This window comes from Thalassophryne amazonica, chromosome 13 (genome assembly GCF_902500255.1).
Source record: "Thalassophryne amazonica chromosome 13, fThaAma1.1, whole genome shotgun sequence".
Lineage (NCBI taxonomy): Eukaryota > Metazoa > Chordata > Actinopteri > Batrachoidiformes > Batrachoididae > Thalassophryne > Thalassophryne amazonica.
Genome location: NC_047115.1, coordinates 51,661,083 through 51,680,414, shown reverse-complemented (window position 1 = coordinate 51,680,414; position 19,332 = coordinate 51,661,083). Strand labels below are relative to the sequence as shown.

General features: G+C 41.5%; 1 protein-coding gene across 3 annotated transcripts in view; it reads left to right on the top strand.

Annotated features, from left to right (window-relative positions):
- The window catches only part of tasp1 (taspase, threonine aspartase, 1), a 67,470-nt gene extending 53,638 nt beyond the window's left edge, over positions 1–13,832 (top strand). For all 3 annotated transcript variants that reach the window (XM_034184832.1, XM_034184831.1, XM_034184830.1), the window contains 2 exons: positions 12,384–12,543; positions 12,660–13,832. In XM_034184832.1, the coding sequence (XP_034040723.1) occupies positions 12,384–12,476 (93 nt within the window). In that variant the 3' untranslated portion in view covers positions 12,477–12,543; positions 12,660–13,832. The remainder of the gene's footprint in view (positions 1–12,383; positions 12,544–12,659) is intronic.
- Positions 13,833–19,332: the final 5,500 nt, after the last annotated feature.

Genomic DNA, 19,332 nt, shown 5'->3' with positions numbered 1-19,332 from the left:
TTCGCAAAAGTAATATGGCTTTCAGGGACGATTTTATTGGGATTACACAGATTAAGGAGTGATCCAGACGGTTTAAAGACCGCCCACAACTGCTGAGAGCGCGCCGCGCTCCGAGCGCCGATCGACAGGCTCAAACCCTGCTGAAACAACCAGATCATTTCCAACATGAAGGCTTTGTTGATCCGGGACATTGTCTGACTTTCACAAAAAGGTAGAAGGCGTGGACATCAGCACTTTTTTGGCACATTCCACTGTTACAGGAGTTTTTTCATGGAAAGAAAAGTGGAGGGACGTGCCACGGAGCCGTTCATTACGCGGCACAAAACCACCTCCGTGTTGGTCTAACAGGACGGCTTTCAGGTGGATTTCAGATGGCTGTCGGTTGCTTTTTTTTATCCGAGAAATTGAGCTTGAGCTGGACATGCCCCAACATGTCCTGTGAGGCTTCATCACGGCGTTGCTTTGCGCCATGCAGCTCCACCATGACGCGCGGAACTCCTCCGCACGTCTGTCTCAATTTGCCGAAAAAGTGCAGATGTCCACGTCTTTTCACAATTCCTGTGCTAGTCAGACGACATACCGGATCAAGACAGCGTCCAGTTTAGAAATGAATGGCACATTCCACTGTTACAGGAGTTTTTGTCATGGAAAGAGGAGCGGAGTTCCGCGCGTCGCAGTGGAGCTGTATGGCGCAAAGCAATGCCGTGATGAAGCCTTACAGGACATGTTGGGTCCAGCTCATGCTCAATTTCTCAGATAATCACACGACTGAAAAGCAACCGACAGCCGTCTGAAATCCACCTGAAAGCCGTCCTGTGAGACCAACACAGAGGTGGTTTTGTGCCCCGTAATGAACGGCTCCGTGGCGCGTCCCTCCGCTTTTCTTTCCATGAAAAAAAACTCCTGTAACAGTGGAATGTGCCAAAAAAGTGCTGATGTCCATGCCTTCTGCCTTTTTGTGAAAGTCAGACGACGTCCCGGATCAACAAAGCCTTCACGTTGGAAATGATCTGGTTGTTTCAGCGGGGTTTGAGCCTGTCGATCGGCGCTCAGAGCACGGCGCGCTCTCTGCAGTTGTGGGCGGTCTGTAAACCGTCTGGATCACTCCTTAATCTGTGTAATCCCCATAAAATCGTCCCTGAAAGCCATATTAATTTTCCGAACGGTGTCCACCTGGAGGTCTCTCACAGTTTCTGGAAAAAAATTGATGCAGCAAAGCTCCAAATTGTTCAGACATTTATTCGCAATAAAAAAACGACGAGAGGAGTGGACCAGTGCTCACACAAAGCCTGCTCACAGGCGAATGACGCAACCGACAGGCGTGAAAAAAACTCATGCATGCGCACGAAGGTTCAAGCTTGGCTGATGCAATCACACGTGATTCAAATCCATATGGTTTTTGAAAAAAATAAAAAGGTCGGATACTTTTCTAACAGACCTTGTAGTGTGCAAGAGGGCTGAGCCTGTCCATAATAGCCTGTCCTGTCTTTGTAGCCGCCAGGTGCTCAGATAATGGGCTATTAACAGCCTTGTCCTCACTACAAACATGCCTCTAACATCCACGTTTGTCCTCATAGTACCTCGTACACAAACCACCCCACGCTGTTGTTGCTAAATTTTGAACTTCTTCAAATTAGCTCAGAGATGAGTCTCATTAGCTGAATATTCTGCCTCTAAGAGCCTCTCAGAGCCACTATTCTCCCAAGATTGTAGAATAATTGGACTCGCACAAAAAAAAAATGCTATGTGACTCATTATTCAGTGGGACCAGGGCTTTACTGCGCCAGACTGATCTCACAATGGCATGCCTATGGCACCAATGACTGTGTACTCACCTCAGTAATGCACTGTGTTTTTGATACTTTTTTCTTTTTCCTGTTTTTTCAGCTTTGTAAAATTTTGTAAACGCCTTGTAACTGTTAGAATGGCCTAAGCAGTGGGTCACCCCTCTGAGTCTGGTCTGCTTGAGGTTTCTTCCTCAGTATCACCCGAGGGAGTTATTACTTACCGCTGTTGCCTGAGTGCTTGCTCAGGGGGATTGGTAAGCTTAATTACTTGTGTGAAGCGCCTTGAAGCACCATTGTTGTGATTTGGTGCTGAATAAATTGAATTGTACTGCTGGAATAAATGGATTACCCTTTTATGCAAAGAAGACATCTTTGTTGACTTTGTAAAAGTCCATGGAACATTTTCTCTTCATGCCCGATACTATGAAACATGGGTGTGGCATCACTATGTACTGTTGAGCACTTTTGATTCAGATAAAGCAACAACTAGAAGGTGCACAGATGTTGTGTTACCATTATGAGCTTCACCATTGACGAGGAGGGCATGCAGAGATCTAAATTCTATTCTGTCATAGCTTAAGTCAAGAATGGTATAGAATCGTTAAAGTGGAAATTCAATCTCACTATGTTGATCAAAATAGGTAAATGGAATGTATTTTAAAGCAGCTAAATTACCAAAGTTTGCTCACTTCTTCTTTGGCTCAGGTACCATTTTATAAAATATTAATGTAATTCTTTAGCGATTCTATGACTTTTAACATCTGCTGGTAGACAGGGCTGATCAAGCCCTGTCCTCCTGTCAGTTCAGTTTGATCACCTCTTCTTAATACCCGTAAAGGTGGCTTTCATGATGTGTTTGTTATTAATGGCCTTAAAACAAAATCACCAAAGTCTTTTGTGCACCTGAATTGATTACCACATGCTAAATGTGGTAATGTCTACACTTACCAAGTGGTAAATAATTTGTGGAGTTGTTCCACAAACTTTCAGTGCTGAATGTTTTTGATTAGACAGATGAAAATGTGATTAATTGGTGATGTTGGGTCGAAAACGATCTGTGTGTTATTTTACGTCAGACACACAGTTGTGTGTTGCTCCCTGTTACTTCAGAGGCTGGGGCAGGTGTGTGAATTGGAGTAAATCTTGAAGCCTCTGAAGTTCTTGCCATCTTGTCAGTAGTGGATGCATCCACAATCTCCTCCTCCTCTCCCCCCTCCCACCTCTTTTTCTGGTAATGGAATCTGGTAAGAGGGGTTTGGAATTTGTTGGAGGAAGTATGCACCGACCACATTTGATGACACAGAAGTGTCAAGACATCTGTTGTGTGACTGTTGGGCCTGAAATAATCCTGACCAAGAGCAGCACCATTGCTTTGGAGGTATGTGTTGCCCCTCACACGCCGGTGGGATAATTGCTCATTTGTTTGGTTTTGTAAGCCTTTGACTTTTTCTGCTTACTCACTTGTGGTTTGTGGGATCTGAAACACAAATTTAGGGCACGGGTTGAATGAAGGAATGCAAGCCTCAGATATTATCGTCACTCACAGGTCTCTTGCAAAATATATGAAGTTGTAAACTGTATTTTGACTAGTTTTCTATTTAAAGGTGCTCTAAATGACATTTTAAATATTAATATAGCAGCCAACAACTATTCTCTACATAACGATGTATGTATTGATATAATGATGTCCTCCACAGAGAATGAATTAACAATCCTTGTGTTTAATTTCAGCATTTCTGTTCCTTGCTGACATACTTGGATCGGCCGTACATGCACATGTAATGCATGTGACTTCTCGTTTGAACACCTACATGACATCGCAGGATTTGACCACATCTGGGGTCAGCCAGCATGAAAACGGCAGAGAATCCCCAGGTGGAGTGTGGGAGTTTCAGCACAAACCATTCATCCCGGCTCGGTAATTTTAAAAGTGTACTCACTGTCACCTAGCAGACCTGCCGGTTTAAGACGTGCAGGTTTAAATTGGTTTCCGCTTAAATTCCCATCCTCTAAATGGTTAATGCTGACACATCCACACTCCGCCTGGCGATTAGTCTCTTCCCACAAACTGCGTCAGTTCTAATGGGAAAATGCTGTACTGTTATGTTTTCAGCTGCAATCACCGAAGCAGTCGTGAAAAGTGCACTTTTTTTCAGTTCCCATTGGAGAAGGGAAGGAAAATGGGCGATGTCGTGTCAGTAAGTGTTAGCCTACACAGCTAGCCAGAGTAGCTACGTTCTCTCACCTGCACAACCGCCTCGACACGTTTGAGCTCCGGGTCATAAACAAACCGCAACACATGTCCACTTTCCACTGCATCGTCACTTTTTCTTTGCATTTTCACTTTGTTTGCATGTGATTTGCTCAAAATCTCAGAGAAAGTGCTGTGTTACTGTCATCGGAAGTACAGAAATTACAGCCCATGCATCATATTTTCCCCCTTTAGTGCCCACCCTAAAACGAGACTATGCTGCCCAGTTGTAGTGACTCTCCATAAATTCCTGTAAGAAACTCATTCAGAAGCTAAAAAGGCTTCTGACAAAAAAACATTGCTAGACTAGAATATCCATATGCCGAGCTTTGCCCACATGGATAATTTTATGACCCGTTAAACACCTCCAGCTTGCCTTCTGATTAGAGGAGAGTCAGAGGGAGAACTGAGGAAGAGGGGCTGAAGAGGGAAGCCGTGTTTTAGTGCTGAGATGTTGGAGCTAGACCAACATCTAGTGGCAAAAATCAAACTTTTTTTTAGCAACTTTATGGTTGGAAAAGATTATGGAAAAGGTATTTTCCTGTGACATGCAAAAACAAAAACAAAGAATGAAACACAACTATTTACAACCCCAATTCCAATGAAGTTGGGACGTTGTGTAAAATGTAAATAAAAACAGAATACAATGATTTGCAAATCCTCTTCAACCTATATTCAATTGAATACACCACAAAGACAAGATATTTAATGTTCAAAATGATCAAATATTTGCACAAAAACAACGTTTATCAATGCAACACATTTCAAAAAAGCTGGGACACTGGTATGTTTACCACTGTGTTACATCACTTTTCCTTCTAACACTCAATAAGCATTTGGGAACTGAGGACAGTAACTGTTGAAGCTTTGCCGGTGGACTTCTTTCCCATTCTTGCTTGATGTACGACTTCAGTTGTTCAACAGTCTGGGGTCTCCATTGTCGTATTTTGCGCTTCATAATGTGCCACACATTTTCAATGGTCGACAGGTCTGGACTGCATGCAGGCCAGTCTAGTACCCGCACTCTTTTACTCCGAAACCACACTCTTGTAACACGTGCAGAATGTGGCTTGGCATTGTCTTGCTGTAATAAGCAGGGACGTCCCTGATGTGTTGCTCCAAAACCTGGATGTACCTTTCAGCATTGATGGTGCCATCACAGATGTGTAAGTTGCCCATGCCATGGTCACTAACACACCCCCATACCATCACAGATGCTGGCTTTTGAACTTTGAGCTGGTAACAATCTGGATGGTCTTTTTCCTCATCATCCATGATTTCCAAAAACAATTTGAAATGTGGACTCATCAGACCACAAGACACTTTTCCACTTTGTGTCTGTCCATTTCAAATGAGCTTGGCCCCAGAGAAGGTGGCAGAGTTTCCGGATGTTGTTGATTTATGGCTTTCACTTTGCATGGTAGAGTTTTAACTTGCACTTGTAGATGTAGCGACAAACTGTGTTAACTGACAATGGTTTTCTGAAGTGTTCCTGAGCCCATGCAGTAAGATCCTTTACATGATGATGTTTGTTTTTAATCCAGTGCCACCTGAGAGATCGAAGGTCATGGGCATTCAATGTTGGTTTTTGGCCTTGCCGCTTACATGTACAAAGTTCTCCAGATTCTCTGAATCTTCTGATTATATTATGGACTGTAGATGATGGAATCCCTAATTTCCTTGCAATTGAACGTTGAGAACCATTGTTCTTAAACTGTTGAACTATTTTTTTCTCACAGTTGTTCACAAAGTGGTGATCCTTGCCCCATCTTTGCTTGTGAACGGCTGAGTCTTTTGGGGATGCTCCTTTTATACCCAGTCATGACATTCACCTGTTTTCAATTAGGTGTTCTTTGAGCATTCATCAACTTTCCCAGTCTTTTGTTGCCCCGTTCCAGCTTTTTTGAAATGTGCTGCAGGCATCCATTTCAAAATGAGCAAGTATTTGCACAAAAAAACAATAAAGTTTATCAGTTTGAACATTAAATATCTTGTCTTTGTGGTGTATTCAATTGAATATAGCTTGAAGAGGATTTGCAAGTCATTGTATACTGTTGTTATTTACATTTTACACATTGTCCCAAATTCATTGGAATTGGGGTTGTATTAGTCATGAATTTTACTTGTCACTCCATTGAACAGTCAAACAAACCCTGTCCTTCCTTTGTCCTTGTCCTCAGAAGACTAAACTAAGTTCCTTAAAACTGTCATTTCATGGGATGACGCACTGCATCATTCTGACACTTCCAAAGGAAAGCTTGGGATTGTCCTGTTCAGTATGTTTTTGGGATGTATCTATACAAGACAGCTAGCTGTCCCTGACACAATAATCGTGGTGTTCTGATTCAGTCATGGAGTTTTGTGTAACTTCAAAACCCCGTAGCCATTGTCTTGCATCTGTTCCACTCACTTGAAATAGAAGATACCTGGGTATACTTTATTATGAGCTTCTTTTGGCTTTGAACATGCTTTCCTAGCTCAGCCACCAGTCATACATTATGTTTTGTAGAGTGAATGTCTTAAACGTCATGGTAAAACCATTTTTATTTATTAATTTTTTTTTAATGTCGCAATTTACTCCCACAATCAATGACTACAGCAGCTATGGGTGCAAGGGAAAAGGCAGTGTGGCTGTGCTCCTCCTACTGAGGAGCATGCTACATTTAGTAGTATCTACTGTGGTGATTCCCTTGTTTGTTATTCATGTTGTCTGCTGTTTCTCCATACTTTGAAACACCAGATCATTGTTTCATTTCAGGTGTGCATTATTGTGACCACAGAAAGCACCCGATGCAAACAGATACATCGTGAAGTATTGCATCCTATTGGGTCACAGCATATTGTGCTGGTTTAATACTGAAAACACTGTTGGAGGCATAATGACCTGTAAGAGTGTTGCCACGTGCATGGGGCAGTCTGGCTGTTGTACTTATGTTGTTGGTGCCAGGTGCCATAATTCAGATACATGGAAAAATGCACACACACACACACAAAAAAAATTCCAGGAGTGGTAAGTTAAAAGATTGAAAGACTTAGATTGTTTTAGCTGCTCTGCAAGTATAGGAGCTTTACACATAATGCTGGGGTCAGTGTTAAGCTTTGTGGAGGGAGGAAGGAGCGTGACAGCCGTTATTGGCAAAGGGAGAGTTGGTCACGTTTGATCCCCCGTGGAAGTTCGCTCTTGTCTTCACAGCTGTGTTTGCCCCTTCCCTCCTCGTCTTACTCCTCACTCCCTCCAGTCAGACACAAAACACTAGCAGTCTGTTCCCTTCCTTTATGTTCTGTCTTTCTCTTGCCAGCAAGGAATGTTAGGTGCTTGTTCAAATTTCCAAAAGTCTCCATTCTTGCAATAATCTTGCATTTTTCCACCATCAGCAGTACAGTCATTCCTTTGTTATAACTGTATTCTCTTGAAAGTTTCATCTATTTTTAAAGCATCTAAGACACTTAACAAATTAACAGTTCTGTGACACATTTCTGCACTCTGTTTTTTCCATGTTTTGGCCTGATGCCTCGTTTTTATTGGACGAGCAAAGCTACGTCACAGCGGGCAGCCTCACTCCGAACAGTCGCTGCAAAAAGCTTCTCCCAGCAGGGTGATGTCTGTCGCTTGTTCTTCTACTTTTTTCTCTTAATATTGTGGTTATGACTGGCAGACTGTTTTGCTTTTTCCTGACTTCAATCCAAGATGGTGATGTGACACCAGGATGTTCAACCAGGCCCTCAAAAACCAAGATAGTAACGTAGAAGTCTCTGCCCCCTCTGAGTGCTATTGCCATGTCCAACGCATTCAACGCAAAGGCATCAAAATGTATAGAACAACACTGCCGTCTACTAGATGACAATGTTGCTTTGTGTGAATTTGTTTGTGGATCTGTATGCACTAAGAATGTCTCAAAATTATGTAACTGAACAAAGTGATGAGTATGTGTGATTGGTGATCCACAAATGCTGTATCACACTTCACAAACAAAATTCTCAATTTTAGAAATGCTTTTTTTGTACAAATGAAAAAACAGTATATTTACAAATACATATTTATTTGTAAAAACCAACACACAAGCTACAAATAGCAAATATATGTTTGTGGATTGCAAAACAAGTAATGTTTGTCGATCACCCTCCGTGCATTTGCAGGTATGACAGTGTTGCTTTGTGAATTGTGAGCTTTTTGTGCAGGTTTTGTGCTAAGAATGTCTCAAAATTACATAACTGAGCAAAGTGATGAATGCTTGTGATCAGTGATCCACAAATGCTGAATCACACTTCCGAAACAGAATTTTCAGTTTTGCAAAATTTTTTTTTTTTAACAAATGAAAAAATATATTTACAATACACATTTATAATAGCCAAGTGGCGTGCGTGCGCGCGCGTGTGTGTGTGTGTGTGCGTGCGTGCGTGCGTGCATGCGCGTGCGTGCGTGCGTGCATGCGTATCACACAAAAACCGGGGAGAGCTGACATTTGGCTTATGTATTTTGGGTCAAAGATGAATGCAGCGAAATGAAAAGTTGATGAGACAAATATTTTTGGAGAAATTAGCAATTTTAGCTAACCAATAAAAAGTGCATGTTGTGTTGCAATACACTATGGGAGTTTGGGGTTTTGTTGTTGTTGTGGTTCATTAGTTTAACAGTGTAGTTAGTTATTGATTTATTGTGATTTTGTTGTTCAGTTGGTTTAGTCACTTTAGTCAAGTTATGTTGCCATTACCATGAGTGAGTTCAGTCTCATGTTGCTGACACCATGAGTGAAATATGTATCGCATTTGATCTCCACCCTGTTTGTGTCTCAAATTAGAAACACCTTCATGTGTAAAGACAAACAGCTGTGCTTGCGTGCAACTTCGATCAGGGACAAACATGCTTATGTATTTGAGGTCAAGGATGAACGGCGGCAAAATGGAATGCTGATAGGACTAATGGTTTTGGAGAAGCTACGAATATTAGCTAGCGTTGCTAATTACATTTTGGACTCACACGCCATTCCAGCAGGGGGGCAGTAAATCATTGTTATATTAAAAGCGTGAGTGTAAGTGCATATAATTGTAAATATGTTAAAAATACATGGATGACACAAGAAAGTGAAAACATTTATTTCCATTGTGGTCCATTTAAAAATGAAATGACAAAATAGAAGTAATCATAAAATAAAAATAGTGATAATAATAATAGTAGTGTGTATATAATAACACCAACCTATGTATAAATACATTAAGACTGTAAATTAACATTAAAAATGAGATAATTAACAGGAAATAAAAGGTTTGAGTTCCTCTTCTAAAAATTGTTTGGTCTAAGGTTCTGAACATTCTGGACTCACACACCATTCCACCTCATTGCTTAATTTATTACTACCCTTGAAAAATATCAGCTACCTATTTTATATAAACACTACCCAATCTAGAGCCCGTGGATCCACACAACACACGTGCAACACGTTACAAATCAGAAAATTGAGTTTGTGGATCGCAAATAAATCAATGAATATTAGTAGATCTACCTCTTTGCATTTGCAGATATTGAGACAAATTTAACTCCATAGAAAATCTCTTATGTTTAATAAATCAGTGCTGGCAGTACCCTGTGCAGAGCATGGAAGGACCGCTGCACTCATGGTCAGCCAAAAAGAAATGTTGACACTGTCATTTAATAGACGCATAAATGGCTGACTTACCAGTTTTACTAGTATTGTCTACCATATTGTTAAGATTGACTGCTTGTCAATACCGTCATACCACATGACTGAAATGAGCACTGAAATTTAATAGAGGTAATGTCCAAAACAAGTCTGGTTGTGCCACCTCACCTGAAGCAAATGTTTCTGTGTCAGTAAACTTAACTCTTGTTGGGTAAGTCCAAAAAAAAAAAAAAACAGTAATTAGGTGCAATAAATCCAGTGAGAGTTGTGCTTCTCACGGAAGCTTGACGGAGCTTTGCAACGTCACTGATGCTCATGTTGTTAGTGTTGCATCGCCGTGGAAGGTGACCCTGTATGGTTACATGATGACTGGTGAAAGATTCATGATGTAATGCATGACAGGAAAAGGATGAGGCGGGTTTGGTAAAAGTCACTCACTCATCTTCAGCTGCTTGCTCCAGTTAAGGATCATGGGGGGTTGCGTCTATCCCAGCAGTCATAGGGTGGACGTGGGGGCTTGAGCCTATCTCAGCAGTGAAGGGTGTGAGTACACCTTGGACAGGATGCCAGTCTGTCGCAGGGCCACATTTAAACAAACAAACACATTCACACCTGCAAGCACACCTACGGAGAATTTAAAGTTTCCAATCCACCTAACCTGTAAGACTTTGGATGTGGGAGGAAGCCACGCAAACATGGGGAAAACATGCAAACTCCACACAGAAAGGCCACAGGTGTGAATTGATCCCATGACCTTCTTGGTGTGAGGCAACAGTGCTAACCACTAAGCCACCTTGCTGCCCAGGTTTGGTAAAACACCTGTGAAAAATATGAGTGAAAAGAACCCAGGTATTTGTTATCCATAATCAGGAGTCAGTGAAAAAAGTGTAGTGATCAGTGGCGGGCGTATATTGTTATAGTAGCAGATGACTCACAATAGTATCGTGAGTCATCAAGGTATAGTGACTATACTTTGATGAAGTAACTACTCTAATATAGATCTTAAATCTACCTAAAATGTAAACATGATACTTTAATTGGGAAGGTTATTTATATGGGGAGCTTGAAACAAAAACAAAGTCCCACATAGGCTGCAGCTCGTCGATCCAGTGCTTCTTCCTAAATATCTCCTATGAATATGAACTCACAATGGATACCGGATAATGTGAAGCTGAGAGATTTTGTGAGGCTACTAGGGCAGTGCTTTTGAAATGTCTTGTTGAAGGACACAGGTTGACCGAAGCACACACCTGCACTCAAACTCTGGCCTATATATTAGTTGTCCAACTTCTGTCCCACAGAGGCACCTGCTGTGCAGGTGAGTGACAAAGAAGGGTTTCCCGTGTGCCTTCTATGAAACGATCTGAAATTTCATGTTTTCTTGTTTTTCAGAAAATCAGTTATTGTTCCACTCTACCACAAAACTGTGTAACTGGTGATGCAACAGACAAAAGTTGACCAGTGCACACTGACTTAGAAAAATGTTTATGTTCATCCTCCTGAAATGTCTGGCTGTAAAAGTGATGGTTTTTATTAAAAATAATTATTTCATTTAGTTTGTCTGATAACATCTGGCCTTTGTAAACAGAGGGGTTGTGTGTAAAATGGTTGTAAATCCTAAATGGTTAATGTTATGTATATGTTAAAAGCCGAGTGGCCTCTGTGTACATGTGTGCACGTGTGTAACTTTAATCACAGAGAAACTGGGGAGAGCTTACATTTGTGTTTGGTATGCTTATGTATGTATTTTGGGTCAAGGATGAATGCTGAGAAAATGAAAAGTTGATAGGACTAATATTTTAGGAGAAATATTACATTGTTGATATCAACATTAATCAGTCCCTGGTAACCAGACAAGCTCTGAACAAAGAAAATGTCTCAACTTTTCCAGTTGTAGAACATGACATCAACTAAATGTGTCAAATTATACGTACAAATGTTCACAAACCTTTCTCATTTTAATTTCCTGCACTTTGAGTTAAAATCATCATAGAAACTTTGCACAATTTGTTACCACCCTAAATAAATGTCAGCTTCCTATTTTATAAACACTAGGGGAGGTGATGATCTAGTGGTTAAGGTGTTGGGCTTGAGTCCAGAAGATCATGGGTTCAAATCCCCGCCTGACTGGAAAATCCTTTAATCCAAGGCCTTTAATCCCCTGTTGCTCCTGGTGTGTAGTGCGCGCCTTGTATGGCAGCACCCTGACATTGGGGTGAATGTGAGGCATAATTGTAAAGTGCTTTGAGCGTCTGATGCAGATGGAAAAGTGCTATATAAATGCAGTCCATTTACCATAAACACTACTCAGTCTGGAACCCGTGGATCCCCACGGGCAACGCAGACCCCTTGAATTAAATCTGAAAATCGACACAAGCACATTTTGATCACTTCATATCAACTTCACTATAAACGGCAAAACTATGCAAATTACTCCCTGTAGAACAGACCGTATGTTGCTGAATGATAAAATCTGCTCATGACACACTACTTCAGCCTCGACAAGATGTTTTTCTCAGTTTTGTGTGGGGCTGAAGTTTACAATGTGCCTGAGGGTCAAGCATTTTTAGGATCTGGTGTCTTTCTTCAGGATACTTCAGTGCGCAATCATAATTGGAACAGCCAAATAGAATTTCTTCTCCTGTGAATGCACATTATTACTTGATTGTTTTGCTCAGTGTTTATTTCTTGTGTGTTGCCCTGCAGACCCACATATCCAGACTGCCACCTGGAACCGTTCCTGGGCAGTCTCTGGCCATCGAGGGAGGTGTGTGTCGACTGATGAGTGTATTGGAGTGAGCTGTACTTTCCTCCTTATGGGTTTCTTCAGCAGTAATGCAGTACAAACCCAACCGTTACTTGCGCGCGAACACACACACACACACACACACACACACACACACACACACACACACACACACACACACACACACACACACACACACACACACACACACACACACACACACACACACACACACACACACACACCTCTCCAGACACTCTTGTGAGACCAGATGTAATAAGCTTGAGCTGTTTTAACAGGTGTTCAGGAAGGAAGAAAGGGTGTTGGCGTCTTTTTAGTGCACTTAAAAACCTTCCCTTTGCCACCGTTTCCCTCCAGCATGCACTCTATGCCAATTTGCACCCTCCCCAAGCTTTCCAGCATCACCTGGATTAGACTTGATGCACCAGACGTCCCTGTTGTCCCTTTTGTTCAACTCAGTGAGGCAACCTTCCTTTTCTATATAAACTAAGATGAGGAAAACAGGGTGGACACTCATTGGATTTTTTTGTTTTTGTTTTGTTTTGTTTTATAACAAAGTTGTGACTATTTTCAAACTTTTTGGAACTTATTTTTATTGTTAAAATACTTTTTTGAGTTAAGTCAAAAATGCACCTTGTTAGATGCCTGCTATTCAAATAAATACTATGAATGGGACATTTATAGCTGTGTATTGGATGCCGACGTTAAAAGGCTTTGCAAAGTTATGTGATCCACTCCTTTGTACGGAGACACATATAATGCCATTTATCCCAGCAACATATTATGTCATGTAACATTGTATGTATCTTAGATCATAGTGAATTCTGTAACTATTATAGCCATAGATTTTTTTTTTTTTTGCTTTGATAGAACATTTAAAAATGTGAATGGATAACTTGTGCTGCATGTGCAAAATCTAAGTCAGTTTATGTTGTATTTCAGGCGTGGAAACGGGAAGCTATGCATTTACAGAGTGACGCTGATACTATAGTGCTCAGGTAGGCGTGCTTGACCCCCGCCACCAAATGTGACTGTTAGTCGTCATTTAAAAACAGTTTATATTTGTATAGTCACATTGACGAAGAGATGTATTTTCTTGTTAAGAGAGAAAAATGACTGCTAAAAGATAATTTATGCATTTGAAAATCTGTAACGGTGCTCTTGAGAATTGTGCTTGATAGGAATATAGACCTAAATAATTATACTTTTTTTCGTGTTGGTTTCCTTTACTCTGTTAATAATGAGAGTTCAAATCTCCACAAGTCTTTATCAGAGCTTGTTTTATGTTTACTTGAAATTGCAACTAATATAAATTGATATAAGCTATGGGAATTGTAATGTGTACACAACTCTCCACAGTGCTCCAAAATAAAATCTATGTTGCTAATGTTCTGTGTGTAAATCTTTGTGATAAAATGCTCAGATTTACCATTTTAATTGCAGGTTATTTATTTGTTAACTCTACTTCAACTTTTTCCACTGAAAGACAAACCTAGTATGGAGTGTGTTGTGAAAGTGTAGGAACACGGACCCACAACAGGGGGCGTAAAAGAACGGGCAATGGATAAGCCAAACAGTAACAATTTAATGTTGTAAATTGTGCACAACGGAATACAGACAACAACCAGTTTGGAACTACAGTCAATTACGTTGGGTGACGTGTGGGCAGGCTTGAGGATAGGAGACGCCCGTCCAGAACCGAGCCGGATCCCACACGGCCCTCACCGCCAACGGATCTGAAGAACACCGGAGCCGCCAAGTCCTGGGTCCCCAGGTGGTCACCGTCTCCAGCTGTCAGACCTGGTACTGCTGGCAGAGAACAGAAACAGTACAGGTGAGTGTGAGTACGCACACTCAGTAATCCCACAGTCTGTGTTCTTTTGGGAGGGAGCACCTCCACCTCCAGTCACACACTCGTGCAGCTCCTGTCTAACCACTTATCTGGTTGGGGTGTGAAGCAAAGCCGTCGCTGATCACACCAAACGCCAATCCCACAGATAAGGCAACACCCACAGGAAAACGGCTGCAAAGAAGTTCAGACTATTAGTCAGTTTAAATTCAGCAGAGAAATTACCTTCAAGGTAGCTGATTTCTCGGCGAGGAGGTGGAGTTGCAGTCCGGCCTTTATGGTGATGGTGATGAGTTGAATGAGTGACAGCTGGTGATGGTGATGAGTGACAGCTGTCACTCCCAGTGGCTCCGGCACCCTCTCGTGCTTGAAGCCCGCACTCCAAGCAGGGCGCCATCTGGTGGTGGTGGGCCAGCAGTACCTCCTCTTCAGCGGCCCACACAACAGAGTGGAGTGTAACCCTAACAGTTCACATGAATATAACTGGAGCGTGTCTATTATAGTGCATATTCTAGAAAGAAAGTGCATGCTGGACATTTCTGCAAGACGTGAGCAAACTGGAGCCTTTTTTTCCTCCATATGATAGAAATACTGAAGGTTGTTTAAGAAACGGAGTCTACGAGCAGCTTCTTTTTGACATTGCAAGTCAAGTCTGGGAGCATGCGCTGGTGCTGTGGTTTGCTGCGTCCACGGGTCTTGGATGGCAATGACGCAGGCAGACCACCAGTCCATTCCCACTTCTCTAAAATAACCATCCATCAGAATGTTGAAGCTGATGCTCCCTCACAATGCAAATAATACCCCTCATCATTGTCTCTCCAAGTAACCGCTTGTTTGACACAGTCATTCCAGCGGCACCCAAGGATCCACAGAAAAGACCAAGTATCAAAGACATCCAGTTGTTGCTTTAATTCAATGATGAGCATCCAAGTCTCACAACTACACAGCAAGACGGGTATCATCAGGACCCTAAAGACTTGGACCTTCATTCTCCTACAAAGATGTCGGCATCACCAAACGCCTCTGTCTGTGACCTCATGTCTCCATAAGTTCTTCCCAGGTGATGCCTGATCTCAAAGGCTGGGGACCCAGAGACCTAAATGTCAATGCTGAGATTAGTGAATGTGTCTACAAGTTCATCACATACAGATAAACCTATGAAGGTTGTGTCCAAAACCTGTCTTCATCCAGGACAATCGCAAACCCAGACACCCCGATTCCTCACTCAGCTTCTCAAGGGCTGCAATAGGAGAATCCGTTGATTCCACAAATATCACACCTTCATCTGTGAATTCAAGGTCAGTAAACCTTTCTTCTTCTTTTTTTTTTTTGGCATTATGGATTTAGAACAATAATATGAAGTTGTTGGTTTGAATGGTCTCAAACCAAGGTGAAGCTCAAGCAAAAAATATTATTTTTTTATATAACTTCAGTGATGCTGGGGCTCTAGTAGGATTGTAATGGAGAATGAAATATGCAGTGGCTGACTGTGGTAAAACTGAAGGTAACATTTCAATGAACTGTACAGGAGCAAAGCTGGACTCTAGAAACCTCAGTGTCACATACACGGACAAATAGACATTTTATGGCTCTAGATACCTTGTGTTAACAAAAAGGAGTATGGCTACTTTTTCCTGTGAAAACTATTAAAACCTCATCATAGTGTCAAACTCTCAGCTTTAGCTGAGAATGATTCGGCAGCCAAAGCAGTGAGGAAAAAAGACAGTTATTTTTAACAGGTGTAAATGTCTCTGGGAGCAGTACTTTGTCCAGCTGCTACCTCTAGATCGTGGCCACTGTAGTGTCTGAAAGGAATGTGCAATAGAGATGTAGGAGATGATAAATATATTTGCCAATTAAAGTAAGCGATGCCTGCCTGTCAGTGCACCGTGACTGGATGTGTGATAGCCAGTTCTACTTTTTGATATGTCATTAGTTTTGGGCATCATGAATATACACATTATGGATAATGAGTTTGCAAGAATTCTAGACGTTTGGCCTGCACATATTTCTTTTTCTTCTTTCCAGAACCTCTTGACCCTCCTTTGATCTTGAGGGTCCACCTAAAAGGAGACACATGTTACCTTACCCCTCACCCACACTCACACCATCCTCTATTATCTTCATTATATGTTATTACAGCATGCCCTCTTTTCATCAAAGCTAATCTGAGTAGCTAGAAGGCACTCAGCTCCATTGAATGCAGAATCTTCCCTTCAAACATCACCTCTGTCCTGGATCCCCTTAGCTTTGAAAACAGATCTTGGGTCTTTAAAAGTGAACTGGCTCCTGAGCCATTCAAGGTGTATCCAATACCTCACGCTCAGCAAGGCTCTTAAATGCAAAACAGACGGTAGAGCAAATAAAGATCAAAGGCAGTAGCCTTGCCTGCTTGGCCTGCTGTCCTCACATGCCAAGCGGTGCTGTCGCAGTGAATCACTGCAATGCAGCTTCCGTGCTCATACTACACCCCCTACCGCCATACACTATCACCTCTGGGACACCATACCCCTAGACCCTGCTACAGTCACTGCTGGCCAAAATACACACAAGCATAAAACCAAATGGGCTCCAAGAACTGTAAATTCCAACTTTATCAAGCAAAGCTACCATTTCCAAACTCAGGTCAGGTGCATCAGTTAACCATGGATTATTTGTGGCAGTCAGACTGTATAATTCCTCCCCCTTCTGCAGGACGAATACATGATGATCAGAGCTATTCAGTAATTCAGAGTAAATTTGTTGTACTTACTATAAAAAATTTTAAAAAATACTCGCTGTTTCTGTACTCTGGCGAAATAATATAATAATGACCACTAAAAACGAATCTCTGTTTGCAAGTGAGTGAAACTGATATTCTAATTTACTATGCTGATGAGCACATGATGCCTGGAGAGCATACAAACCACGGGTAAATTGTTTGATAAGGTTGTAGAGTCCAGTGACCTGTGTGTATTTGTTAGTGAGGACTTACCAGACTATGCTATGCTCTTTGTCAAACATAATGAATGGCCTGATTGCAGGACTTGAGAAGCTGATTGAGGAAGTGGAATATCTGTGCTTCTGAGTATCCAGGAGTAAAGACCAACATCCAGGTTTGAAATTGCTTGAAACTGAAAGGCTCAACCATCAGCAGTGTCTGTATAGTGAGTGTGTTGAAATTGAGAGATTTACTTAACTCTGCAATGGCATTCATGACTATGCAGGGGCTGATGAAGTTGAGAGATGCCAGTCTGGAGCTTATGGAGTCATGAGGTCACTGGACAAAGGTGTGTGTGTGTGTGTGTGTGTGTGTGTGTGTGTGTGTGTGTGTGTGTGTGTGTGTGTGTGTGTGTGTGTGTGTGTGTGTGTGTGTGTGTGTGTAATTGTTAATACAGGAGGTTGACAGTCCATGTTTTTAGAGTCCTGGTGTGTCCAGTTTAATTGTATTGTATGGTTGCAAGACCTAGATGGTAACCAGTGGGATGAGGTAACATCTGTGTGTCTCTCTGCAGAATCCTTTGATAGCACTGGAAAAGTTTTGTGTAAAATAAATGGTTCCTTTGGGAGACTCATGAGGCACACTTGTATTTTGATGGATATCACTTTCAGCATTTTGACTGTTTGCTGTGTTTCTCTGAACATGATGCCCACTACACAAGTACCACTGTGCCAAAGATTCCTGAAACTGAGAAAGCCCAAGAAGATGCCCTTGTATCAACTAGCTACAACACATACAGTAGTGTTCAGAATAATAGTAGTGCTATGTGACTAAAAAGATTAATCCAGGTTTTGAGTATATTTCTTATTTTTACATGGGAAACAAGGTACCAGTAGATTCTCACAAATCCAACAAGATCAAGCATTCATGGTATGCACACTCTTAAGGCTATGAAATTGGGCTATTAGTAAAAAAAAAAAAAAAAAAGTAGAAAAGGGGGTGTTCACAATAATAGTAGTGCGGCATTCAGTTAGTGAGTTCGTCAGTTTTGTGGAACAAACAGGTGTGAATCAGGTGTCCCCTATTTAAGGATGAAGCCAGCACCTGTTGAACATGCTTTTCTCTTTGAAAGCCTGAGGAAAATGGGACATTCAAGACATTGGTCAGAAGAACAGCATAGTTTGATTTAAAAGTTGATTGGAGAGGGGAGAACTTATACGCAGGTGCAAAAAATTATAGGCTGTTCATCTACAATGAACTCCAATGCTTTAAAGTGGACAAAAAAACCAGAGACGCGTGGAAGAAAATGGAAAACAACCATCAAAATAGAAAAATAACCAGAATGGCAAAGGCTCACCCATTGATCAGCTCCAGGATGATCAAAGACAGTCTGGAGTTACCTGTAAGTGCTGTGACAGTTAGAAGACGCCTGTGTGAAGCTAATTTATTTGCAAGAATCCCCCGGAAAGTCCCTCTGTTAAATAAGACGTGCAGAAGAGGTTACAATTTGCCAAAGAACACATCAACTGGCCTAAAGAGAAATGGAGAAATATTTTGTGGACTGATGAGAGTAAAATTGTTCTTTTTGGGTCCAAGGGCCACAGACAGTTTGTGAGACAACCCCCAAATGCTGAATTCAAGCCACAGCTCACAGTGAAGACAGTGAAGCATGGTGGTGCAAGCATCATGATATAGGCATGTTTCTCCTACTATGGTGTTGGGCCTATACTATATCGCATACCAGGTATCATGGATCAGTTTGGATATGTCAAAATACTTGAAGAGGTCACGTTGCCTTATGCTGAAGAGGACATGCCCTTGAAATGGGTGTTTCAACAAGACAATGACCCCAAGCACTCTAGTAAATGAGCAAAAGCTTGGTTTCAAACCAACAAAATTAATGCCTTGCAGATGTGAAGAAATCATGAAAAACTGTGGTTATACAACTAAATACTAGTTTAGTGATTCACAGGATTGCTAAAAAAAGTAGTTTGAACATAATAGTTTTGAGTTTGTAGTGTCAACAGCAGATGCTACTATTATTGTGAACACCCCCTTTGCTACTTTTTTACTAATAGCCCAATTTCATAGCCTTAAGAGTGTGCATATCATTAATGCT